The sequence below is a fragment of the Salmo trutta genome, chromosome 7 (genome assembly GCF_901001165.1).
Source record: "Salmo trutta chromosome 7, fSalTru1.1, whole genome shotgun sequence".
In the NCBI taxonomy this organism is placed as follows: domain Eukaryota; kingdom Metazoa; phylum Chordata; class Actinopteri; order Salmoniformes; family Salmonidae; genus Salmo; species Salmo trutta.
The window spans coordinates 36,993,623-37,021,107 of NC_042963.1; the positions used below are offsets into that span (position 1 = coordinate 36,993,623).

At 42.8% G+C, this 27,485-nt stretch overlaps 1 protein-coding gene across 2 annotated transcripts in view; it reads left to right on the top strand.

Annotated features, from left to right (window-relative positions):
- LOC115197322 (furin) overlaps positions 1-27,485 on the top strand; it is a 223,724-nt gene that overhangs the window by 39,269 nt on the left and 156,970 nt on the right. For both annotated transcript variants that reach the window (XM_029758720.1, XM_029758721.1), the window contains exon 2: positions 1,257-1,565. In XM_029758720.1, coding sequence (XP_029614580.1) covers positions 1,377-1,565 — 189 coding nt within the window. In that variant the 5' untranslated portion in view covers positions 1,257-1,376. The remainder of the gene's footprint in view (positions 1-1,256; positions 1,566-27,485) is intronic.

Genomic DNA, 27,485 nt, shown 5'->3' on the forward strand with positions numbered 1-27,485 from the left:
CACTCCAATACCTTGACTTTGTTGTCCTTAAGCCATTTTGCCACAACCCTGGAAGTATGCTTGGGGTCATTGTCCATTTGGAAGACCCATTTGCGACCAAGCTTTAACTTCCTGACTAATGTCTTGGGATGTTGCTTCAATATATCCACATAATTTTCCTCCCTCATGAAGCCATCTATTTTGTGAAATGCACCAGACCCTGCTGCAGCAAAGCACCCCCACAACATGATGCTGCCACCCCCGTGCTTCACGGTTGGGATGGTGTTCTTCAGCTTGCAAGCCTCCCCCTTTTACCTCCAAACATAACAATGGTCATTATGGCCAAACAGTTCTATTTTTGTTTCATCAGACCAGTGGACATTTCTCCAAAAAGTATTTTTCTTTGTCCCCATGTTCAGTTGCAAACCGTAGTCTGGCTTTTTTATTGCGGTTTTGGAGCAGTGGCTTCTTCCTTGCTGAGCGACCTTTCAGGTTATGTCGATATAGGTCTAATTGTACTGTGGATTTTACTGTTTTACTGTTTCCTCCAGCATCTTCACAAGGTCCTTTGCTGTTGTTCTTGGATTGATTTGCACTTTTCGCACCAAATTATGTTCATCTCTAGGAGACTGAACGCTTCTCCTTCCTGAGCGGTATGACGGCTGCGTGGTCCCATGGTGTTTCTACTTGCGGACTATTGTTTGTACAGATGAACATGGTACCTTCAGGTGTTTGGAAATTGCTCCCAAGGATGAACCAGACTTGTGGAAGTCTACCATTTTTTTCTGAGGTCTTGGCTGATTTCTTTTGATTTTCCCAGGATGTCAAGCAAAGAGGTACTGAGTTTGAAGGTAAGCTTTGAAATACAGCCTTGAAATACATCCACAGGTACACCTCCAATTTACTCAAATGATATCAATTAACCTATCAGAAGCTTCTAAGGCTGTGACATCATTTTCTGGAATTTTCCAAGCTGTTTAAAGGCACAGTCAACTTAGTGTATGTAAACGTCTGACCCACTGGAATTGTGATACAATGAATTATAAGTGAAGTAATTTGTCTGTGAACAATAGTTGGAAAAATGTCTTGTGTCATGCACAAAGTAGATGTCCTGACCTACTTGCCAAAACTATAGTTTGGTAACAAGAAATTCGTGGAGTGGTTGAAAAACGAGTTTTAATGACTCCAACATGTGTATGTAAACTTCCGACTTCAACTGTACCTATGTGTGTGTGCGTATGCAAATGTGTGGGTTTTTTTGTCCTCTTTTTCTCCAGGTCACTGCTCTACTTGGCTGCTGTGAGGGAGCTCAGGGCTGTGACTGGTGAGCAGTGAGACTTCTCCACCCCAGACAGACGGACGGAGTGCCTCTGTCCGGTGCCCTTCCTCTCCTTTTCATGGATGCCAGGCTGGCCCTGCTGCAGCTTGGGACTCTCCTGGGCCTCCTGTACTTAGCACTGGAGTTGACTGCTGAACTGACCTCTGCCGAGGAGGTGTACACTAACACCTGGGCGGTCCACATAGAGGGAGGACCACAAGAGGCTGACCGCATCGCCAGGAAACATGGTTTCATCAACCACGGCAATGTGAGTAGCACAGCAGTGGACTCTGTGGAGCCTCTCTAGTCAGTCAGAGTGTATGACCTGTCTATGCACTGCATCTGTGGTCAGTTGAAGCCCTGTTCTATTGTCAGTGACAACTTGCTCAACAGGCTTCAATGCACAACAAGACACATAAAGACATAACAGCCTATATGCCCTCATGTTTTGAGAGTGCATGTCATGGCTTGTCCATCCCTTGAGTTCAGCTGATAGCTGGCAGCTAAAGCCTGCACTTCTTCTAGTTAATTGGAGCATACCACACCATGCATATGTGTGTGTGTCTGTGTGTGGTAGTGTACGTGCCTCTGCCCAACACACAGCTGGGCAGTCAGGCTCTCCAGGGGGAGGGTTTTGCCAGTCAGTCTGTTTACTCTGGGTTCTATCTGGAGCAGCCTGGGAAATATATATTTTAGGATTACAGGGAAAGTATGATTGTAATTGGGGAAAATTGGGGAAAAGAAACAAGCAGTTAGTCTGAGACTAGCCTGTCTAGTGGTTGTCCTCTTTGAGCCTCAACCTCCTTCCATATCCCTCGCTTTGTGGAGAGAGCGGGGGAGAGGGAGAATCTGTTCATGTGTTTGAGTCAATTGGAATTTGATCTTTTTTCATAAACACACACACACCCACACATGTTGATCATTAGTATATATTTCTCTGGACTCCCCGGCTATGTGCTTTGTTATTGCCAGTTAGTAGTCCTACTACTCCTTCGTCTTTTCCCTCACAGTTCAGTCGTTCTGCAGTAGACTTCACTCTATTTGCACGTATGCATGTAGTGAGCTTCACTACACACACCACTGAACAGCCGTCTGGATTCTTCCGTGGGAATACATGCATAGGAGGTTCTGAACTCCCAAACCTTCCTTCACCCTCTCCCCTCTGAAAATAGGATTTTGAGAGTGGTTTGCAAAATTAATTTAGGCTTATCTTCTGCTTTCTTTATGTTGCCATCCATGCAGCTTCTGTCTTGAGGACTGTTTTGCTAGCACAGACTGGAATATGATCCGGGATTCATCCAATGGCATTGAGGAGTATACCACCTCAGTCACCAGCTTCATCAATAAGTGCATCAACGACATTGTCCCCACAGTGACCATACGTACATTTCCCAACCAAAAGCCATGGATTACTGGCAACGTCCGCACCGAGCTAAAAGGCTAGAGCTGCCGCTTTCAATGAGCGGGACAGTAATCCGGACGTTGATAACAAATCCCGCTATGCCCTTAGACGAACCATTAAACAGGCAAAGCGTCAATACAGGACTAATATTGAATCCTACTACATCAGCTCTGATGCTCGTCGGATTTGGCAGGGCTTGCAAAATATTACGGACCACAAAGGGAAACCCAGCATGAGCTGGCCAGTGACTCGAGCCTACCAGACAAGCTAAATGCCTTTTATGCTTGCTTCGAGGCAAGCAACACTGAAAAATGCATGAGAGCACCAGCTGTTCTAGACGAGAGCACCAGCTGTTCTGTGAGCCGGTGTGTGCAAGACCTTTAAACAAGTCAAAATTCACAAAGCCGCGGGGCAGACGGATTACCAGGATGTGTACTCAAAGCATGCGCGGACCAACTGGCAAGTGTCTTCACTGACATTTTCAGACCACCAAGGGAAACCGAGTCTGTAATACCTACATGTTTCAAGGAGACCACCATAGTCCCTGTGCCCAAGGAAGCGAAGGTAACCTGCCTAAATTATTCCCCGTAGCACTCGCGTCAGTAGCCATGAAGTGCTTTGAAAGGCTGGTCATGGCTCACATCAACACCATCATGCCGGAAACCCTAGACCCACTCCAATTTGTATACCGCCCCACATATGACACAATATCAATCGCATTCCACACTGCCCTTTCCCACCTGGACAAAAGGAACACCTATGTGAGAATGCTGTTCATTGACTACAGCTCAGCATTCAGCACCATACTGCCCACAAAGCTCATCACCAAGCTAAGGACCCTGGAACTAAACACCTCTCTCTGCAACTGGATCCTGGACTTCCTGACGGGCCGCCCCCAGGTGGTAAGGGTAGGCAACAACACATCTGCCACGCTGATCCTCAATCCAGGGGCCCTTCAGGGGTGCATGCTTAGTCCTCTCCTGTACTCCTTGTTCACCCACAACTGCGTGGCCAAGCACGACTCCAACACCATCATTAAGTTTGCTGACGACACAACAGTGGTAGGCCTGATCACCGACAACGATGACACAGCCTATAGGGAGGAGGTCAGAGACCTGGAAATGTGGTGCCAGGACAACAATCTCTCCCTCAATGTGAGCAAGACAAAAGAGCTGATTGTGGACTATAGGACAAGGAGGCCAAACAGGCCCCCATAAACATCGACTGGGCTGAAGTGGAGTGGGTCGAGAGTTTCAAGTTCCTTGGTGTCCACATTACCAACAAACTATCATGGTCCAAACACACCAAGACAGTTGTGAAGAGGGCACAACAACACTTTTTCCCCCTCAGGAGACTGAAAAGATTTGGCATGGGTCTCCAGATCCTTAAAAGGTTCTACAGCTGCACCATCAAGAGCATCCTGACCGGTTGCATCACCGCCTGGTATGGCAACTGCTCGGCATCTGACCGTAAAGCGCTACAGAGGGTAGTGCGTACGGCCCAGTACATCACTGGGGCCAAGCTTCCTGACATCCAGGACCAATATAATAGGCGGTGTCAGAGGAAGGCCCAAAAAATTGTCAAAGACTCCAGCGCCAAGTCTAGGACCAAAAGGCTCCTTAACAGCTTGTACCCCCAAGACATAAGACTGTTAAACAATTAATCAAATGGCCACCCAATCTATTTACACTTGACCCCCCATCCTTTTTTTTGTACACTTCTGCTACTCTCTGTTTATTATCTATTTATAGTCACTTTACAAATTCCATCGACTAACCTGTACCCCCGCACATTGACTCAGTACCGGTACCCCTGTATATTGCCTCGTTATTGTTATGTAATTTGTGTGTTATTTATGTGCTTTTTTTTTATTTAGTAAATATTTTCTTAACTCGATTTCTTGAACTGCATTGTTGGTTATGGGCTTGTAAGTAAGCATTTCATGGTAAGGTCTACACCTGTTTTATTTGGCGCATGTGACAAATAAAATGTGATTTTATTATATTTTTTGATTTACCAGAAGTTGTTTTTTCTCTTGTTATGTTAGTAGTTCTAACATCTGTCATAAAGTAATAGGAGGAGATGTGATATTGTTAATTTGTGAGATGCCTCTCGTTTTCAAGCCCATCACCACCCTATTGTCTCCTTGGCTCTGATTGTTTACTTGTCAAAGTAGTGTCTCGCTCTCGGCTGGCTTTGATTGGAATTCATTTGTTATTGAGTTAATCTGGCAGGGATTGCTGTTGGGATGCTATGAAAGGATTGTGCTGCAGAGAGAGAGAGAGAGAGAGAGAGAGAGAGAGAAAAAGATAGATTGAAAAAGGCCATTAGAAATAATAGCCTTAAATAATGCCTAATTGAATAGGGCTATTAATTGCTCAATATTCTGCTCCGAGACTGTGTGCATGCATATTTCAAGCAATCAAACTCCACAGATTGATATGCATGAACACGCCAAACACACACGCCGCACACACAGTCTCACACACACAGTTACACATACACAGTCACTCACACACAGTCACTCACACACACAGTCTCACACTGTCTTTCCCACAGAGGATAGTTTTGTGTTTATGCCTTCATCACTTGTTACGACCACTTTATGAAGGTACTTCTGACTGACAGGGACAAGGGAATGACAGTATTGGATTCCGATGCCGTTTCCCTCTCTGCAGCCCTCTGGTATAGCCCCCACTACCGCCAGTATTCCCAGTTAGTGCCCAGTCTAGAGCATGAAACACCTGTAGGTCTCCCAGACCAACCCTCTGCCAGTAAAGCGCAGGGCAGACAGACACTTATGCAATCAGAAAGCTAGGGCTTGAAGCACTGGCAGGGGTTTGATTGTGATTTTGGGTTTGATTGTGATTTTTAAGAACTTAAATTGGCCTGTCTTTTTTAACCTTGGTACGGATCATCGTCCTGTGATGATGTGACTTGAGTTTAATCAAGTCTCTCTCGCTCTCTCTCTCCCTATCTCTCTCCTTCTACCTCTCTCGCTCTGCTCTTCTCTTTCCCTCTCTGTTTCTCTCTCTGCTCCTCCTCTCTCCCCTCTCTTCCCCGTCACTCCCTCCCTCCTAGCCACAGATGCTGAGGCAGACTCAGACTTATCAGTATAAAATAGTGCTGAGTGATTAACTGGAATTTCTGTTATTTTTAGTTTTTTAAACAACTAATTGACTCAGGTCTGTTCATTTATTTGAATTCCATTTCGTTCGGGTTCTTTTCTGTGAGCTCAATGTGCAGTTTCTCTATCAAATCTCTGTCAAATCAGATCCAGCATAACCTGTGCAATGTAGTAGGGAGTTGTAGTTTCCAACAGGCCAATATTTTATATAGTTTAACGCAGAAAACGTGGCAATTATCTACAATGACCATAATCCATTGCACGCCCACTTGTCCGGTCTGTGTAGGGCAGACACGGAGAGAGAGAGAGAAGAGACAGATAGTGAGAGATAGTGAGCAGTTGCTTCGCGAGGTGAGCAGGTGAGCAGTTGCTTCTACAGGTGAGCAGTTGCTTCGCGAGGTATCTCTACCTGAAAATACATGATCTAAGCGATTGATCGTTGGGATTCAGCAGTCATAGAAGTATGCCTTATTTACTTTGAAGAACTACTAAAATAGAGATTTTGTCAGACTGCATAGGCAGCAGCTCTATAGAGATGAGATGATGACTTTGAATGAAATAATAAAGTCATAAAATAAAACAAATGTAATATACACAACTGAAATATTTTATTAAAGTAATAAATTATGCTTAATAAGCAATAAGCAGTAATGGGCAGTCACTACCATCATGGGACTTTTAGTAATTATTTTATTCTGTGTTGTTACAGCATTCAACCCACATAGTGCATAGTGCATTTAACCCTTGTATGGCATTCATGTTTTTGTTATTCACCCAATGTTCGCGGGTCTGATGGACCCATAACAATATTGGGTTTTTAAAACAATACAGCCGTAACAATTTACGTAAAAATACTTACTACTTAGATGTTGACTTATATCAATTACAAGCAATATAGACAGCATATATGGTTAATATTTGGCATTTACCTCTGCTAGATCACATTTATCAATAAAAGCACTATTCGTTTTTTCCCCTGTGATTTCTGTAAACAAAAATCAATTATAATCAAGACACAGGTGGAATAAATCCTGTTTATTTTGAACAAATATAAATGAAAGAAATTTTACATACAGTATTTTATGGAAATGATAAATGAGCCCCATTGAACACAAATGAAGGCCGGTGTACACACCACAAGGGACAGAGTTTTACTGTGTGTGTGGTGTTGCAAATGTATTTCTTGCACTTGATGCATGTGTACTGTGTCTTCCTGTCCTTCTTGGGTCCATACACATCACAGCTCTTCTTCTTGTTTCCAGCTGCAATCTAGAATGATGAAAACACTTAGTTCAGGAATTTTACTAACATCTCACTCACTCACATAATTGTTGGTTCTGTGGGCCGGGCGGGGCACCAGCATCCTCCTCCTGATTCCACCTCACGATGGCTGCAGAAGCTGGGGTCCTTGGGATACGTTGCCTCCTGTGGATTTGAGGTCTTACCCATGCCTTGCCCAGCTCCTCGAAAAAGAGCTGTCTCCTCTAGAGCTTCCCTCTGTTCCAATCTGGGTTCAACGCCATCCCGATGACAAACGCGTTGTACGCCGAGATGTCCAAGATGTTGAAGAATATCACAAGTGACCAGCGTAGGGTTCTTCTTTTGCAGCTGTAGCCAGTCACCGGCTTGTCTAAATTTTCCACCCCTCATTTTGTGGCATTGTAATCCATTAGGATTTATGTTTTTTGATGTTCTTGGCCACAGATTCTCCCATCCCTATGCAGCGTACTCGTGAGTACCACATTTTTGCCTTTCTTTGGCACGTAGGACACTAGGGACGTGTCGGCCGTGAACACAAACTTAGAGGAATTGATAGGCCTTTTCCGTGTATTCAACAGCTGAGGTGGGCAGCAGCCCCTAAATTTCATAAGCTGCTCATCAACCGTAAAGTTGGGCCCAGGGTTGTAAACAGGGGAAGACGGTGCTTCAACACAGGAACGCTATCAAAAATAATTAGCAGGAACTCGTTACTAAAGACGGAATCATCCATGATTCTCCAAATTATATAAAAAAGGAAGCTAAATATTTTAAGTAGATGTTTTCTTTTCCGTCTCCCTCTCACCCTATGAATGACGATTACTATAAGGAATTCTTCCCAAATAATAATAAATAAATAAAAATTTACAAATGCAAAATACAGAGGAATAACTTTTTGAGGCTATTAAGTTCTAGAAAACTCCCAGGGCTTGATGGCATACTGGTAGAGGTATATCAAGCCTTTTTTGATATACTCAAAGCTCCATTATTAGCTTGTTTTAACTGCTCTTATAGAAATGGTAGCCTGTCAGGTACTCTGCAGGATGGTCTGATTTCACTATTATTAAAACAAGACCCAGATGGCAAATATAAAGATCCAGTCCATCTAAAAAACTGGAGGCCTCTTACACTTCAATGATGTGATGCAAAAGTACTAGCGAAATGCATAGCACTCAGAATTAAAAAGGTTTTACCAGGTATTGTTCATCCTGATCAGACAGGTTTTTTACATGGATGATACATTGGAGACATCTTTACGACAACTACTAGAAATAATAGAATAACATACAACAACTAAGCCAGGCCTGGTATTCTTAGCAAATTTTGAAAAGGCCTTTGATAAAGTAAGACTGGATATTATGTATAAATGCCTGGATTGTTTTTCTATTTCGGAGAGTCTCTTATTCAATAGGTAAAAGTAATGTATAGCAACCCCAGATGTAAAATAGTAAATAGCTGCTACTTCTCAGAGAGTTTTAAACTGTCAAGTGAAGTTAAAGAAGGGTGTCCGCTGTCACCATATTTATTCGTTATGACCATTGAGATGCTAGCTATTAAAATCAGATCAAATAACAACATTAGAGGATTAGAAATCCAAGGCTTAAAAATAAAGGTGTCCATGTATGCCAATGACTCAAGTTTTATATGAAGTCCGCAAGCTAGACACCTGCAATGTCTCATTGAAGATCTAGATAACTTTTCTGGCCTCTCTGGACAAAACCTAATTATGATAAGTGTACCATATTACGTATTGAATCTTTAAAATACACAACCTTTACATTACCCTGCAGTTTACCTATAAAATGGACTGACGGTGAAGTAGACATACTTGCCATTCATATTACAAAATATATAAATGAGCTCTCCGCAAGGAATTTCTGTAGAAAACTAGTAAAAATAGATAAGATCCTGCAACCTGTCTATTTATGGAAAAATAACACTGATTAACTCCTTAGTCTTATCTCAGTTTAAACAGTTACCTATGGCGCTGCCTACTCCTGATGATTTTTCAAATCATATAAGCAAAAAATATTTTGCTTTATCTGGAATGCTAAACCAGACAAGATAAAGCGTCCCTATCTATACAATGAATATGAACTGGGTGGGCTGAGATTATTAAATATGAAAGCACAAAACCTCTCTCTAAAAGCTTCACTTAACAAACATTTTACTTCAAACTGGTAGATTACTAACAGAAGGTCATCATTTGTTTAGAAATTGCCTTTTTGCCTTTATGCAGATTGCCATTTCAAATTTTTGATTCATTGAAAATGAAACCTCGTTCAAAGTGTCTTTCTTTCTCAAACAAGCAATGTAGAGCTTGTTAGAAATTCAATTTCATCCCCCAGAAAATATAAAATGAATATTACAACAAATATTATGGTTGAACTTAAATGTGCTGGTTGATAAAATACCTGTATTTATGGAAAAGATGTTTGAGAAGGGTATTTTGTTTTTAAATTATATTGTAAATTGGAATGGTAGAGTTATGCCTTTCGTGGAGCTATCGGGATTGTTATGAGAAGTTTTGCTCAATCCAAGATTACAAAAACTGTGGAGGGAAGTGGCAGCGGGAGGAGGTAGGGAACTGGTCTGTCTGCCCAATTTGCCATGTTATTGCCCTCACATAGCCTGTTTCTGGTCTCAAGTTTAGGAATGGCCGAAAAAACATAACATTAATCTAAAATTGACCTTAGAAATAGCATTGTTGAATGATTTGGAGAGACTTGGCCAGTCAATTACTAATATACTAATACTCTTAGTAAAATGATTTATCTTCAACTCGCAATCTGTGGATTCTATTCAATTAGAGAGATTCAAATTGTGTGTTAAATATCACAGCAAAGTTCAAATCAAATAAAATGTTATTTGTCACATACACATGTTTAGCAGATGTTATTGCGGGTGTAGCAAAATGCTTGTGTTTCTAGCTCCAACAGTGCAATAATATCGAACAATTCACAACAATACACACAATACACACAAACTAAAAGTAAAATAATAGAATTTAGCAATATATAAATATTAGGATGAGCCATGTCGGAGTGGCATAGACTTAAATTCAGTAGAATAGAATACAGTATATGTATGAGATGAGTAAAGCAAAAATATGTAAACATTATTAGAGTGACTAGTGTTCCATTACTAAAGTGGCCAGTGATTTCAAGTCTATGTATATGGGGCAGCAGCTTCTAAGGTGCAGGGTTACGTAACCAGGTGGAAGCTGCCTAGTGATGGCTTTTTTACAGTCTGATGTCCTTGAGATAGCTGTTTTTCAAGCTCTCGGTCCCAGCTTTGATGCACCTGCACTGACCTCGAACAACAATATTGATGAATACGCTGATTCGGGGAGCGGGTTTATTAGCAAGTGCATCGGCGATGTCGTACCCACAGCGTCTATTAAAACATTCCCAAACCAGAAACCGTGGATTGATGGCAGCATTCGCGCAAAACTGAAAGCGCAAACCACTGCTTTTAATCAGGGCAAGGTGACCGGAAACATGACCGAATACAAACAGTGTAGCTATTCCCTCCGCAAGGCAATCAAACAAGCTAAGCGTCAGTATAGAGACAAAGTAGAGTCGCAATTCAACGGCTCAGACACGAGAGGTATGTGGCAGGGTCTACAGTCAATCACGGACTATAAAAGGAAAACCAGCCCCGTCGCGGACCAGTATGTCTTGCTCCCAGACAGACTAAACAACTTCTTTGCTCGCTTTGAGGACAATACAGTGCCACTAACACGGCCCGCTACCAAAACCTGCAGGCTCTCCTTCACTGCAGCCAACGTGAGTAAAACATTTAACCGTGTTAACCCTCGCAAGGCTGCAGGCCCAGATGGCATCCCCGGCCGCGTCCTCAGAGCATGCGCAGACCAGCTGGCTGGTGTGTTTACAGACATATTCAATCAATGCTTATCCCAGTCTGCTGTCCCCACATGTTTCAAGAGGGCCACCATTGTTCCTGTTCCCAAGAAAGCTAAGGTAACTGAGCTAAATGGCTACCGCCCTGTAGCACTCACTTCTGTCATCATGAAGTGCTTTGAGAGACTAGTCAAGGACCATATCACCTCCAACCTACCTGACACCCTAGACCCACTCCAATTTGCTTACCGACCCAATAGGTCCACAGACGACGCAATCGCCATCACACTGCACACTGCCCTAACCCATCTGGACAAGAGGAATACCTATGTAAGAATGCTGTTCATCGATTACATCTCAGCATTTAACACCATAGTACCCTCCAAACTCGTCATTAAGCTCGAGACCCTGGGTCTCGACCCCGCCCTGTGCAACTGGGTCCTGGACTTCCTGATGGGCCGCCCCCAGGTGGTGAGGGTAGGTAACAACATCTCCACCCCGCTGATCCTCAACACTGGGTCCCCACAAGGGTGCGTTCTCAGCCCTCTTCTGTACTCCCTGTTCACCCACGACTGCGTGGCCATGCACGCGTCCAACTCAATCATCAAGTTTGCAGACGACACTACAGTGGTAGGCTTGATTACCAACAACGACGAGACGGCCTACAGGGAGGAGGTGAGGGCCCTCGGAGTGTGGTGTCAGGAAAATAACCTCGCACTCAATGTCAACAAAACAAAAGAGATGATCGTGGACTTCAGGAAACAGCAGAGGGAGCAGCCCCCTATCTACATTGATGGGACAGTAGTGGAGAGGGTGGAGAGTTTTAAGTTCCTCGGCGTACACATCACAGACAAACTGAAATGGTCCACCCACACAGACAGCGTGGTGAAGAAGGCAGCGTGGTGAAGAAGGCAGCGCCTCTTCAACCTCAGGAGGCTGAAGAAATTTGGCTTGTCACCAAAAACACTCACAAACTTTTACAGATGCACAATCGAGAGCATCCTGTCGGGCTGTATCACCGCCTGGTACGGCAGCTGCTCCGCCCATAACCGGAAGGCTCTCCAGAGGGTAGTGAGGTCTGCACTACGCATCACCGGGTGCGAACTACCTGCCCTCCAGGACACCTACACCACCCGATGTCACAGGAAGGCCAAAAAGATCATCAAGAACACCAACCACCCGAGCCACTGCCTGTTCACCCCGCTAACATCCAAAAGGTGGTGAGGTCAGTACAGGTGCATCAAAGCTGGAACCGAGAGACTGAAAAACAGCTTCTATCTCAAGGCCATCAGACTGTTAAACAGCCATCACTAACATTGAGTGGCTGCTGCCAACATACTGACTCAACTCAAGCCACTTTAATAATGGGAAAATTGATGTAATCAATTTATCACTTGCCACTTTATATTATTTATATTAGATGATGTTTACATAACCTACATTATTTATCTCATATGTATATACCGTAATTTCCGGACTATAAGCCGCAACTTTTTTCCCAGGCTTTGAACCTCGCGGCTTAAACAATGACGCGGCTAATATATGGATTTTCCCCGCTTTCAAAAGTTTTTCTCCAAAAAAACACATTCTGTGACGTGCTCAGTTTTTTGCTGGCATGAAGCTTTCATTAGACCAATGAAATTGCCGAACGGGTTAAGGTCAAACAACTTTTTTGTTTACTGTTTAGATTAAATCAAGCGCTCTCAAACTTCCCATCATTCTGATTACGGTAGTCATTTTGTCACCCTCATCATGGCAAAGACACGGAGAAATCCATATGATGCAGCTTTCAAGTTGAAGGCGATTGATCTGGCTGTTGGAAAAGGAAATAGAGCTGCTGCACGGGAGCTTGGTCTTAATGAGTCGATGATAAGACGTTGGAAACAGCAGCGTGAGGAATTGACTCAGTGCAAAAAGACAACTAAAGCTTACTGCTAATTTTACATTTTTTGTTACAAGCCTATTTATTTTTGTTACAAGCCGTGTTTCGTTAAAGCCTATTTATTTTTGTTACAAGCTGTGTTTCGTTAAAGCCTGTGTAAAGTTCATTTGTTTCAATGTACCGGTAGGCACCTGCGGCTTATAGACATGTGCGGCTTATTTATGTTCAAAATAATACTTTTTTTAAAATTCAGTGGGTGCGGCTTATATTCAGGTGCGCTCAATAGTCCGGAAATTACAGTACTGTACGCCATACCATCTACTGCATCTTGCCATCTTGATGTAATTAGATGTATCACAAGCCACTTTAAACAATGCCACTTTATATAATGTTTTCATAACCTACATTACTCATCTCATATGCATATACTGTACTCTATACCATCTACTGCATCTTGCCATCCTGATGTAATGTATCACAAGCCACCTTAAACAATGCTGCTTTATATGTTTTCGAACCCTACAATACTCATCTCATATGTATGTACTGTACTCCATACCATCTATTACATCTTGCCTATGCCGTTCGGCCATCACTCATTTATATATTTTTATGTACATATTCGTATTCATTCCTTTACATTTGTGTGTACAAGGTTGTTGTTGTGGAATTGGTAGATTACTTGTTAGATATTACTGCATGGTCGGAACTAGGAACTAGAAGCACAAGCATTTCGCTACACTTAAGCATTAACACCTGCTAACCATCTGTATGTGGCAAATAACATTTGATTTGATTTAAAATTCCACACAAAAACCAAAAAAAGTGAGTGTAAGAACTTGGCAACCGAAAAGGAGTGGGAGAGAATGGATGGACGGTGGCTAAAGACAGAGTGAGAGGAAGAGGCAGAGGGAGGATTGCTAAGCAACATTTAAACAGTTGTCTGAAATTAGATTATGGAGCTGTACATCCTTAGTCTTTGTTTTGGTGAGGCACCAGCCACACCACAATAATGAGCCATATTTCAGCCTCTTGTCTCTGAGTAGGTGATCGGAGGCAGCAGGGATATAGTAAACATAGCTAATGCAGTCCTGCAATGTCTGGGCTAAAACCGTAGACACACACACACACAGCAGCTCTATTTGAGGGGATGGTTGGGTTAGATAAAGGATGCATGGCCTGGGGATGGTTGAGTGAACAGGGGGAACGATGGCCTAGTCATCCTCACTTCCTCTCCCTCTGGTGGTGGTTGTTCTCTGGGGCCAGCCAAACACATGCACACACACTGTCTGTGAGAGAGCTGGCAGAGGATGTGTTTAATCAGGAAGTCATGAGATGTTTAATACTGAGATGATTACAGCATCGTCAGCTAATATATTTTTGGGTTCAGCGTTGTGCTAAATGGTTTATTGTTAAAATAGATTGTGCTTGTGTGTATGGTCTAGGTTTAAATGTCATGCAGTGTTTCTTGTAAGCCAGTCAGTTCATTGTTCTGTGAGAGGTGACACTGACTCACCTTGCTCAGTGGAGAGTGGCTCCAATGTCACATTCCATCTCTCTCACTCACTCACTCACTCACTCAATCACTCACTCAATTAACAAAACAAGCTATGCCATTGCGCAGCTTTTGGCTTCTACAAACAAGCGCCACGCCTGAGGTTACTGCCTTTTTGAATATTGTTCCACAATATAATATAAGCAGTTGATATTACGGTTTCAATAAATAATCTTAAATGGCACTTGCTTTTTAATTGACAATATACAGTGCATTTGGAAAGTATTCAGACCCCTTCACTTTTTCCACTGTTTGCCTAAATTGTTTAACCACTACTGGCTCAGTGTCCCGAAATTGTTACTTTACAGCCTTATTCTGGAATGGATTAAATTGTTTTTTCCCCTCATCAATCTACACACAATACCCCATAATGACAAAGAAAAACAGGCAAATGTATTACAAATAAAAAACCGCAAATATCACATTTACATAAGTATTCAGACCATTTACTGAGTACTTTGTTGAAGCACCTTTGGCAGCGATTACAGCATCGAGTCTTCTTGGGTATGACGCTACAAGCTTGGCACACCTGTATTTGGGGAGTTTCTCCCATTCTTCTCTGCAGATTCTCTCAAGCTCTGTCAGGTCAATCAGGTTCAAGTCCTTGCTCTGGCTGGGACATCATGGACATTCAGAGACTTGTCCCAAAGCCACTCCTGTGTTGTTTTGGCTCTGTGCTTAGGGTCGTTTGTCCTGTTGGAAGGGGAACGTTCACCCCAGGTCCTGAGTGCTCTGGAGCAAGTTATAATCAGGGATCTTGGCATTCAGGCCAAAAAGTCTAATTTTGGTTTCATCAGACCAGATAATCTTGTTTCTGAGAGTCCTTTAGATGCCTTTTGGCAAACTCCAAGCAGGCCATCATGTGCCTTTTACTGTGGGGTGGCTTCCATCGGCCCACTCTACCATAAAGGACTGATTGGTGGAGTGCTGCAGAGATGGTTGTCCTTCTGGAAGGTTCTCCCATATCCACAGAGGAACTTTGGACCTCTGTCAGAGTGACCATCGGGTTCTAGGTCAGTTCCCTTCCCCGACCAAGGCCCCCGATTGCTCAGTTTGGCCGGGCGGCCAGCTCTAGGAAGAGTCTTGGTGGTTCCAAACTTCTTCCATTTAAGAATGATGGAGGCCACTGTGTTCTTAGGGACCTTCAATCCTGCAGACATTCCAAATCATGTCCAATCAAGTCCAATCAAGTTGTCCACCAAGGTGGACTCCAATAAAGTTGTAAAAACATCTCAAGGATGATCAATGGAAGCAGGATGCACCTGAGCTCAATTTAGAGTCTAATAGCAAATGGTCTGAATACTTATGTAAATATACATTTGCAAAAATCCAGCTCATAGAGGCCCAGCTCATGATCTCCCTCAGTAGAGAATGAATGGGCTGCTGCACAGTCACTATGGGAGCTCTTTCTAGTGCGCCTGGTAAAATTCTGCTTACATTTTTTTTTTAATGAATAATATATGTGATTATTGAACAAAAATGTGTGAGTTTCCTTCATTTACTATCATCCTAAATTAAGATATTATATTATTTTGCTATATCTAATTAATTTACATTACGTTACTTTCCGTTATGTGGACAGTATGTGTTACTACTAGAGGTCGACCGATTATGATTTTTCAACGCCGAAACCGATTATTGGAGGACCCAAAAAAAAGCCGATACCGATTAATCAGCCAATTGTTTTTATTTATTTATTTGTAATAATGACAATTACAACAATACTGAATGAACACTTATTTTAACTTAATATAATACATAAATACTAGCAATTTAGCCTCAAATAAATCATGAAACATGTTCAATTTGGTTTAAATAATGCAAAAACAAAGTGTTGGAGAAGAAAGTAAAAGTGCAATATGTGCCATGTAAAAAAGCTAATGTTTAAGTTCCTTGCTCAGAACATGAGAACATATGAAAGCTGGTGGTTCCTTTTAACATGAGTCTTCAATATTCCCAGGTAAGAAGTTTTAGGTTGTAGTTATTATAGGAATTATAGGACTATTTCTCTCTATACTATTTGTATTTCATATACCTTTGACTATTGGATGTTCTTATAGGCACTATAGTATTGCCAGCCTAATCTCGGGAGTTGATAGGCTTGAAGTCATAAACAGCGCAATGCTTGAAGCACAGCGAAGAGCTGCTGGCAAATGCAGGAAAGTGCTGTTTGAATGAATGCTTACGAGCCTGCTGCTGCCTACCACCGCTCAGTCAGACTGCTCTATCAAATATCAAATCATAGACTTAATTATAATATAATAACACACAGAAATACGAGCCTTAGGTCACTAATATGGTCAAATCCGGAAACTATCATTTTGAAAACAAAACGTTTATTCTTTCAGTGAAATACGGAACCGTTCCGTATTTTATCTAACGGGTGGCATCCCTAAGTCTTTGTTAGGAAGAAATGGTCTTCACACAGTTCGCAATGAGCCAGGCAGCCCAAACTGCTGCGTATACCCTGACTCTGCTTGCACTGAACGCAAGAGAAGTGACCAAATTTCCCTAGTTAAAATAAATTCATGTTAGCAGGCAATATTTACTAAATATGCAGGTTTAAAAATATATACTTGTGTATTGATTTTAAGAAAGGCATTGATGTTTATGGTTAGGTACACATTGGTGCAACGACAGTGCTTTTTTTGCGAATGCACTTGTTAAATCATCACCCGTTTGGTGAAGTAGGCTGTGATTCAATGATAAATTAACAGGCACCGCATCGATTATATGCAACGCAGGACAAGCTAGATAAACTAGTAATATCATCAACCATGTGTAGTTAACTAGTGATTATGTTAAGATTGATTGTTTTTTATAAGTTTAATGCTAGCTAGAAACTTACCTTGGCTCCTTGCTGCACTCTCGTAACAGGTAGTCAGCCTGCCACGCAGTCTCCTCGTGGAGTGCAATGTAATCGGCCATAATCGGTGCCCAAAAATGCAGATTACCGGTTGTTATGGAAACGTGAAATCGGCCCTAATTAATCGGCCATTCCGATTAATCGGTCAACCTCTACTCTAGTGTCACGCTCTGACCTAGGAGAGCTGTGTTTTCTCTGTTTAGCGAGGCCAGGGTGTGATAGGTGGGTGGGCGTTCTATGTTTTGTTTTCTATGTTTTGGCCGGGTATGGTTTCCAATCAGAGGCAGGTGTCTATCGTTGTCTCTGATTGGAAGCCATACTTAGGCAGCCTGTTTTTCCTTTGTGTTTTGTGGGTAGTTGTTTTCCATTTAATTGTGAGTACCTGACGGAACTGTCTGCTGTCATTTTTTGTTTAATTTGTAAGTGTTCATTTCTTCATTAAACGCAAGATGAACTTTTTCCACCTTGCACCTTGGTCTACTCACTTTGATGCCTGTGACATCTAGATACGTATCGAATCATCTTGAAAGGGAATTTGTCTATGAATTTGAGGTTGGTTATATTTCTCCAGCCCTATCCCTCAGCTTTTTATCAAAACAGTGGCTGGGAGTATTCTTTGTTATTGTTTCAACTGCTGATTGCCTCTGTAATAAAGCACAGTGAATAACTGTATAAGATGATTACTATTTAATTTTTTGTGCCACCAACTGGAACTTAGTGCCAACAGGGGAAAATGCAATGTGTTCTCCAATCTTATTAAACATTTTAGTAAGAGGCTCAGTGTTGTTGTCCTTGTAAGGGGAGGGTGCTGGAGTATTGAAAACATGGGTGCCAATCATTTTGAACCCTATCTTTTTAAATGTATTTTATTACTTGTTGAACAAAATCTTTTTCTCTGAGCAATTGTATTAGTATAAACAAATAGAAATCTCTCTCTCTCTTTGTCTCTTACCTTTGTCTCTCATCTCTCGCTTTGTCTCTGACCTCTTGCTCGCTTTATCTAACTTTGTCTCTTACCCCTCGCTCTATCTCTCGTCTCTTACCTCTCACTCTCTATTTGTCTCTTACCTCTCTTTCTCGCTTTCGCTCTCTCTCTCTTGTCTCTTACCTCTCGCTCTCTCTCGCTCTAGGTCTTTGTCTTTTACCTCTCGCTCTATCTCTCGTTGTCTCTTACCTCTCTCGCTCTCTCTCTTTGTCTCTTACCTCTCTCGCTCTGTCTCTCTTTGCCTCTGTCTCTTACCTCTCGCTCTATCTCTGTTTGTCTCTTACCTCTCGCTCTATCTCTGTTTGTCTCTTACCTCTCGCTCGCTCTCTTTGTCTCTTACCTCTCACTCTATCTCTCTTTGTGTCTTACCTCTCACTCTATCTCCCTTTGTCTCTTACCTCTCTTTGTCTCTTACCTCTATCTCTCTCTCGCTCTCTCTTTCTTTTTCTCTTAACTCTCTCGCTCTATCTCGCTTTGTTTCTTACATCTCTCGCTCTAATTGTCTTTGTCTCTTACCTCTCGCTCTCTCTCTCTTTGTCTTTTACCTCTCTCTCTCTCGCTCTATCTCTCTTTGTCTCTTACCTCTCTCTGTCTCTTACCTCTCGCTCTATCTCTGTCTCTTACCTCTCGCTCTATCTCTCTTTGTGTCTTACCTCTCGCCCTCTCTTGGTCTTTTACCTCTCGCTCTCTCTTGGTCTCTTACCTCTCGCTCTATCTCTCTTTGTCTCTTACCTCTCTCGCTCTATCTCTCTTTGTCTCTTAGCTCGCTCTCTTGTTCTCTCTCTCTGTTTCTTACCTCTCGCTCTATCTCTCTTTGTCTCATACCTCTCGCTCTATCTCGCTTTGTCTCTTACCTGTCGCTCTATCTCTCTTTGTCTCTTACCTGTCGCTCAATCTCCCTTTGCTCTTACCTCTCTCTCTCCCTTTGTCTCTTACCTCTCGCTCTATCTCTCTTTGTCTCTTACCTCTCGCTCTATCTCTCTTTGTCTCTTACCTCTTGCTCTATCTCTCTTTGTCTCTTACCTCTCTCTCGCTCTCTCTCTCTTACATCTTGCTCTCTCTCTTTGTCTCTTACCTCTCTCTCGCTCTCTCTCTCTTACCTCTCGCTCTCTCTCTATTTGTCACTTACCTCTCGCTCTCTCTCTTTGTCTCTTACTTCTCGCTCTATCTCTCTTTGTCTCTTACCTCTCGCTCTCTCTTTGTCTCTTACCTCTCTCTCTCTCTCGCTCTATCTCTATTTGTCTCTTACCTCTCGCTCTCTCTCTATTTGTCACTTACCTCTCGCTCTATCTCTCTATCTCTCTTTGTCTCTTACCTCTCGCTCTGTCTCTCCTTGTCTCTTAGCTCTCTCTCTCTTTCTTTGTCTCTTACCTTTGTCTCTCATCTCTCGCTTTGTCTCTTACCTCTTGCTCGCTTTATCTAACTTTGTCTCTTACCCCTCACTCTATCTCTCGTTGTCTCTTACCTCTCGCTCTATCTCTCTTTGTCTCTTACCTCTCGCTCTATCTCTCTTTGTCTTTTACCTCTCTCTCGCTCTCTCTCTCTCTTACAACTTGCTCTCTCTTTGTCTCTTACCTCTCGCTTTATCTCTCTTTGTCTCTTACCTCTCTCTCACTCTCTCTCTCTTACATCTTGCTCTCTCTTTGTCTCTTACCTCTTGCTCTCTCTCTCTATTTGTCACTTACCTCTCGCTCGCTCTCTTTGTCTCTTACCTCTCGCTCTCTCTCTTACCTCTCGCTCTCTCTTTGTCTCTGACCTCTCGCTCTCTCTCTTTGTCTCTTACCTCTCACTCTCTCTTTGTCTCTTACCTCTCTCTCTCTCTCACTCTATCTATCTTTGTCTCTTACCTCTCTCGCTCTCTCTCTTACCTCTCGCTCTCTCTCTATTTGTCACTTACCTCTCGCTCTATCTCTCTTTGTCTCTTACCTCTCGCTCTGTCTCTCCTTGTCTCTTAGCTCTCTCTCTCTTACCTTTGTCTCTCATCTCTCGCTTTGTCTCTTACCTCTTGCTTTCTCTCTTTGTCTCTTACCTCTCGCTCTCTCTCTCTTACCTCTCGCTCTCTCTTTTGGTCTCTTACGTCTCGCTCTATCTCTCTTTGTCTCTTACCTCTCGCTCTATCGCTCTTTGTCTCTTACCTCTCTCTCTCTCTTACCTCTCGCTCTCTCTCTATTTGTCTCTTACCTCTCGCTCTATCTTTTCTTTGTTTCTTAGCTCTCTCTTTGTCTCTTACCTTTGTCTCTCATCTCTCTCTGTCTCTTACCTCTCGCTCTTTCTCTCTTTGTCTCTTACGTCTCGCTCTATCTCTCTTTGTCTCTTACCTCTCGCTCTCTCTTTGTCTCTTACCTCTCTCTCTCGCTCTATCTATCTTTGTCTCTTACCTCTCACTCTATCTCTCTTTGTCTCTTACCTTTCTCTCTCTCGCTCTCTCTCTCTCTTTGTCTCTTACCTCTCGCTTTCTCTCTATTTGTCTCTTACCTCTCGCTCTCTCTCTATTTGTCACTTACGTCTCGCTCTATCTCTCTTTGTCTCTTACCTCTCACTCTATCTCTCTTACCTCTCTTTCTCTTACCTCTATCTCTCTCTTGCTCTATCTCTCTTTGTCTCGTACCTCTTGCTCTCTCTTTTTGTCTCTTACCTCTCACTCTATCTCTCGTCTCTTACCTCTCTTTGTCTCTTACCTCTCTCTCGCTCTCTCTTTTTCTCTTACCTCTCTTGCTCTATCTCTCTTTTCTCTTACCTCTCGCTCTATCTCTCTTTGTCTCTTACCTCTCTCTCTCTCTCGCTCTCTCTCGCTCTCTCTCTTACCTCTCGCTCTCTCTCTATTTATCACTTACGTCTCGCTCTATCACTCTTTGTCTCTTACCTCTCACTCTATCTGTCTCTTACCTCTCTTTCTCTTACCTCTATCTCTCTCTTGCTCTATCTCTGTTTGTCTCTTACCTATCGCTCTATCTCTCTTTGTCTCTTACCTCTCGCTCTATCTCTCTTTGTCTCTTACCTCTCTCTCGCTCTCTCTCTCTCTCTTACATCTTGCTCTCTCTTTGTCTCTTACCTCTCGCTTTATCTCTCTTTGTCTCTTACCTCTCTCTCACTCTCTCTCTCTTACATCTTGCTCTCTCTCTTTGTCTCTTACCTCTTGCTCTCTCTCTCTCTATTTGTCACTTACCTCTCGCTCGCTCTCTTTGTCTCTTACCTCTCGCTCTGTCTCTGACCTCTCGCTCTCTCTTTGTCTCTGACCTCTCGCTCTGTCTCTTTGTCTCTTACCTCTCACTCTCTCTTTGTCTCTTACCTCTCTCTCTCTCTCTCTCGCTCTATCTATCTTTGTCTCTTACCTCTCTCGCTCTCTCTCTTACCTCTCGCTCTCTCTCTATTTGTCACTTACCTCCCGCTCTATCTCTCTTTGTCTCTTACCTCTCACTCTCTCTTATGGTCTCTTACGTCTCGCTCTTTCTTTTTCTCTTACCTCTCTTGCTCTATCTCTCTTTGTCTCTTACCTCTCACTCTATCTCTCTGTCTCTTACCTCTCTCTCTCGCTTTCGCTCTCTCTCTCTTGTCTCTTACCTCTCGCTCTCTCTCGCTCTAGGACTTTGTCTTTTACCTCTCGCTCTATCTCTCTTTATCTCTTACCTCTCTGGCTCTCTCTCTTTGTCCCTTTGTCTCTTACCTCTCTCTCTCGCTCTCTCTCTCTTACCTCTCGTTCTCTCTCTATTTGTCACTTACCTCTCACTCTCTCTTTGTCTCTTACCTCTCACGCTATCTCTGTTTGTCTCTTACCTATCGCTCTATCTCTCTTTGTCTCTTACCTCTCGCTCTATCTCTCTTTGTCTCTTACCTCTCTCTCGCTCTCTCTCTCTCTCTTACATCTTGCTCTCTCTTTGTCTCTTACCTCTCGCTTTATCTCTCTTTGTCTCTTACCTCTCTCTCACTCTCTCTCTCTCTCTTACATCTTGCTCTCTCTCTTTGTCTCTTACCTCTTGCTCTCTCTCTTTGTCTCTTACCTCTTGCTCTCTCTCTCTCTCTATTTGTCACTTACCTCTCGCTCGCTCTCTTTGTCTCTTACCTCTCGCTCTGTCTCTGACCTCTCGCTCTCTCTTTGTCTCTGACCTCTCGCTCTCTCTCTTTGTCTCTTACCTCTCACTCTCTCTTTGTCTCTTACCTCTCTCTCTCTCTCTCGCTCTATCTATCTTTGTCTCTTACCTCTCTCGCTCTCTCTCTTACCTCTCGCTCTCTCTCTATTTGTCACTTACCTCCCGCTCTATCTCTCTTTGTCTCTTACCTCTCGCTCTGTCTCTCTGTCTCTTACCTCTCTTGCTCTATCTCTCTTTGTCTCTTACCTCTCACTCTATCTCTCTGTCTCTTACCTCTCTCTCTCGCTTTCGCTCTCACTCTCTTGTCTCTTACCTCTCGCTCTCTCTCGCTCTAGGACTTTGTCTTTTACCTCTCGCTCTATCTCTCTTTATCTCTTACCTCTCTCGCTCTCTCTTTGTCCCTTTGTCTCTTACCTCTCTCTCTCGCTCTCTCTCTCTTACCTCTCGCTCTCTCTCTATTTGTCACTTACCTCTCACTCTCTCTTTGTCTCTTACCTCTCACGCTATCTCTGTTTGTCTCTTACCTATCGCTCTATCTCTCTTTGTCTCTTACCTCTCACTCTATCTCTCTCTCTTACATCTTGCTCTCTCTCTTTGTCTCTTACCTCTCTCTCTCTTACCTCTTGTCACTTACCTCTCGTTCTCTCGCTTTGTCTCTTACCTCTCGCTCTCTCTCTTTGTCTCTTACCCCTCTCTCTCTCTCTTACCTCTCGCTCTCTCGCTTTGTCTCTTACCTCTCGCTCTCTCTCTTTGTCTCTTACCCCTCTCTCTCTCTTACCTCTCGCTCTCTCTCTCTTTGTCTCTGACCTCTCGCTCTCTCTCTTTTGGTCTCTTACCTCTCGCTCTATCTCTCTTTGTCTCTTACCTCTCGCTCTCTCTTTGTCTCTTACCTATCTCTCTCTCTATTTCTCTTTGTCTCTTACCTCTCTCGCTCTCTCTATTTGTCTCTTACCTCTCGCTCTCTCTCTATTTGGCTCTTAGCTCTCTCTCCCTCTCTCTCTCTTTGTCTCTTACCTTTGTCTCTCATCTCTCGCTCTCTGTCTCTTACCTTTGTCTCTTACCTCTCGCTCTCTCACCTTTGTCTCTTACCTCTCGCTCTATCTCTGTCTCTTACCTCTCGCTCTCTCTTCGTCTCTTACCTCTCGCTCTCTCTCTTTGTCTCTTACCTCCCGCTCTCTCTGTGTCTCTTACGCTTCGCTCTCGCTTTGTCTCATACCCTTCGCTCTATCTTTTTGTCTCTTACCTCTATCTATCTTTGTCACTTACCTCTCGCTCTCTCTCTCTTTGTCTCTGACCTCTCGCTCTCTCTCTTTGCCTCTTACCCCTCGCTCTCTCTCTTTGTCTCTTACCCTTCGCTCTCTCTTTTTGTCTCTTACCTCTCTCTCTCTCTCTCGCTCTATCTATCTTTCTCTTACCTCTCGCTCTCTCTCTTTGTCTCTTACCTCTCTCTCTTTGTCTCTTACCTCTCTCTCTTTCTCGTGTTTGGTAGACAGCACAGCAGCACTCTCCAGTACAGTTACTTGGTCTCTCCCTCTGTGGTGTGTGTTGGTGTGGGCTACATCTCCTCTCCTTCTGCTCATGGCCACAGATAGAGTTGACTAAAGCCCAGGCAATTAACTGCCTACTGGCACCCTGGCCACGCCACACAGCACAGTGCCGCTCTGCCAACACGACCACCACGTTGTTGCCATGGAGAAGGTTGCCAGCCAGTATGTTATTATCATCAGATTGGGCCCAGTGTGTGTGTGTGTGTGTGTGTGTGTGTGTGTGTGTGTGTGTGTGTGTGTGTGTGTGTGTGTGTGTGTGTGTGTGTGTGTGTGTGTGTGTGTGTGTATGTCTGTGTTCCCTCCTAGTACACACCCTGCCTCTGCCTTTGTGACGGGAACAATGAGTCTTTGTAGATTACCAGGCCACTTGGCAGATTGGAACACATCCACCTCCATCCTGCTAGTGTTGTTCACTCACATCTTACCTCAGCTCTCTTCTCACCCTCCTTTTATCTTCCCTAATTTCTCTATACCTCCTCCTCATACTTCTTAATAATTTTCTCCTTATGTAATACATTAAATAAGGACACGTATGGATGTATGTATGTACGCGTATGGATACTCTTCTTCATTAAAACCCTCACCAGCCCCACCCATTACTTCTACCTTTCATTTCAGGCCCGCTTTACATCTTTTCCCAACATGCAACTCCTATTTTCACCTCTCCCTCTATCCTCACATCACCTCCTCTTCTCTTTAACACCTTCCCCACGTGTGCTTGCTCCACCTCCCCTCATCTTCCAGCTCTCCCACTGGCATCGGCTAATGGGGATCCTAATAAATAAAAATCAACCTCTCACTCTCTTGACATGAAGCTTCTTTTCATCTGTTTTGTCCAATCATAAGCATACATGGCTTTGAAGAGTATTTAATGCAATCCTCTCATTGGCAGAATGAACGTCTTTCAGTTCTCGGGAGCTTACTTCAGTCACTCGTCAATCTTTTGAAATGATGCGCAGCCAGGAAACTTGAAATGCAAAATATTCTGGCATTGTTGGAAAGCTAAATTTCTCCCCTTTTTTAAGGGAATCACTATTATTTACCCCTATCCTGAGTTTATGATGGTAAAAAAAGAACTGTTTGCCTAAATTGTTTAACCTCTACTGGATCAGTGTCTCGAAATCGGGACAGTTGCTGCTCAATATGCGATATTTGACTAGAATGGCATTATAAACAAAAGACAACTTTCCGGGACATAGACGTCTTATATGGTCAGAAAGCTTAAATGATTGTTAATCTAACTGCAGTGTCCAATTTACAGTAGCTATTACAGCCTGATAAAAACATGCTATTGTTTGAGGATAGTGCACAACAACAAAACACTTTTATCAAGGCAACTGGTTTGAAACATTCACCTCTGACAGTATATAATGTACTTACATTCAGTAATATTGCTCTGATTTGTCATCCTGAAGGTTCCAGAGATAAAATGTAGCATAGTTTTGTTTGATAAAATACATTTTTATTTTCTAACACGATCCATGTTGTATACAGCGTTTTTTTCATGAATTCCGACTCTTTCAACTTGGAATAAAACAATCTATGACATCTAAAACGGCAAAATGTTGTTTCACCCAGTCAAATTTGGTTTCTGTGCAACCCTCAGATACTCTAGAAGGCAACTAAACATTGTTTCATCATTCCACATTACCTATTGGCTACACAACACCTCTTTTAGATTGAGATTACATTACGCATCGCTCAATTACTTCTACAAAGTTTTCTCCAAATTTAAGAAGTACAACATGGCTACTAAGAGTATACACATTTGGATGCGATCTTTGAAGATATTGACCGGGAGAGTGACACGAGGAGTCCTGCGCGCGTGAAAGTTTGGAAGGAGAAGGTAATATCATTTTTTAGATCAGTATGTAAAATATATTTTTTGCTTCTCGTGCTAATCCGGTTGTTTAAATGGTTACATATTCATTTAAGATATTTGTCTTCGATTTTTATATATGTATATATAATATATATAGACCTGAGGCATACAATATATTAGTATTGTCTATGCGTCTTATTGCCTATTGATCCACATATTTCATTATAGTGATTGTGTTCTCCATACTCTATATAATATATGTTTATAAATGTGTTGTGTATTGGATGTATTGATGCAGTGCTCACCCCCTGCTAAAATAAAGGTTAAATAAAATAAGTAATAGTAAACTTGAGTTCTAACAGATTTTTTTATACTCAATAGTGGTTGAGAGTAACATGACCTGTGGGAGCCAACTTCAAAAAACTACATTCAAGTCCTCCATCCCCCACTCATTCAAATATAGGAATTGGCTTCTCCAGTCAGACCACTCTGCTGTCTCTGGTGGACAGATGAAATGACTAAAATGGGACAAAGACTAAAAGGTATTTTAGACATAAAGACTAAAACTACATCTAAAATAGCTGACAAAACTGACACTGATTGAAGAGTTGCCCTACTCTTCTCAGTCCCAGCACCACTTCATTATAAGAAGCCTGCAGCCACAGACTTATTTGGTTCAAATGGCTCCAGTAATGGCTTGACACCATGCCAGAGCACCAGAAAACATTGCTCAAAATGCACTCAAAAATACATTGTACAATGGAAGACAGTTTTACCTCTGGAACACTTTATAGTGAGTGTGTAACTGGACTGGTAGTTAATGGCCAAATACACCTTGGAGGAATGGAGGCAGGAAGGAAGGAGGACAGAGGGGAACATGAGAGAACAGGTCAAAGAGAGTTTATAAAAAATGAACTGTTCATAACTGGATATAGTTTGTTCAGTTACTGTCAAGGTGGCAGCCAGGTCAGACTAGAGTTCAGTCAAAGGGGTAGTCATTTTAGTCATGAACGACCTTGTTAGTGCGGGGAAGGGGTAGGAGGATGGGGCATGTGGGCTAACCTGTAGAAAGCAGTGAGGTGTAGGAGGATTACGGTTATTTACCTGGCCTCTGTCTCTTTGTGTTTCAGAGACCTGGAATGTGACCGGGTGTGCATGAGAGCTGTCTGCTTAAGCCGATTTATGCTCAATCAGGGGCTATAGTGGCCATACAGCATATACCACGATGCGGCTTCCACAGAAGTCAGAGCATGCATACTTCTTGCGCTTCGAGGAGCAGAGCAGAGCGGAGTGTGTCATACACATCCAATAAATTGGTCTGCACCACCACTCATAGGGATTCAGGGCTAATCTCTATAGCCAGCCAGCTAATAATTATTATGAGCAACTGGCTAAAGGAAAAGACCTTACCTCAGGTGTTGGAGTCGGTTTCCCGATGCCTGACATAGGAGCTCAGCCAAGATTGCATAAAGTAAAAAGGCGGCACCATTTTTACACCCGCATCTCCACTTCAATCCTTAATTTTTGTTTAACTTTACAAGCTTGTCCCGCAACTGCGTCCACTTTTTGTGGCAAGCTTCCCCTTCCATAGATGTGGTAGAGATGTCAATGGAACTCGACCAAAGCAATCGAAATGCCTTTTAAACGTGGCCATACAGACGTTCCGCTAGCGGAACGTCTGCTCCAATATCCAATGATGGGCGTGGCGCGAAATACAAACTCCTCTAAAATCCGAAAACTTCAATTTTTCAAACATATGACTATTTTACAGCTATTTAAAGACAAGACTCTCGT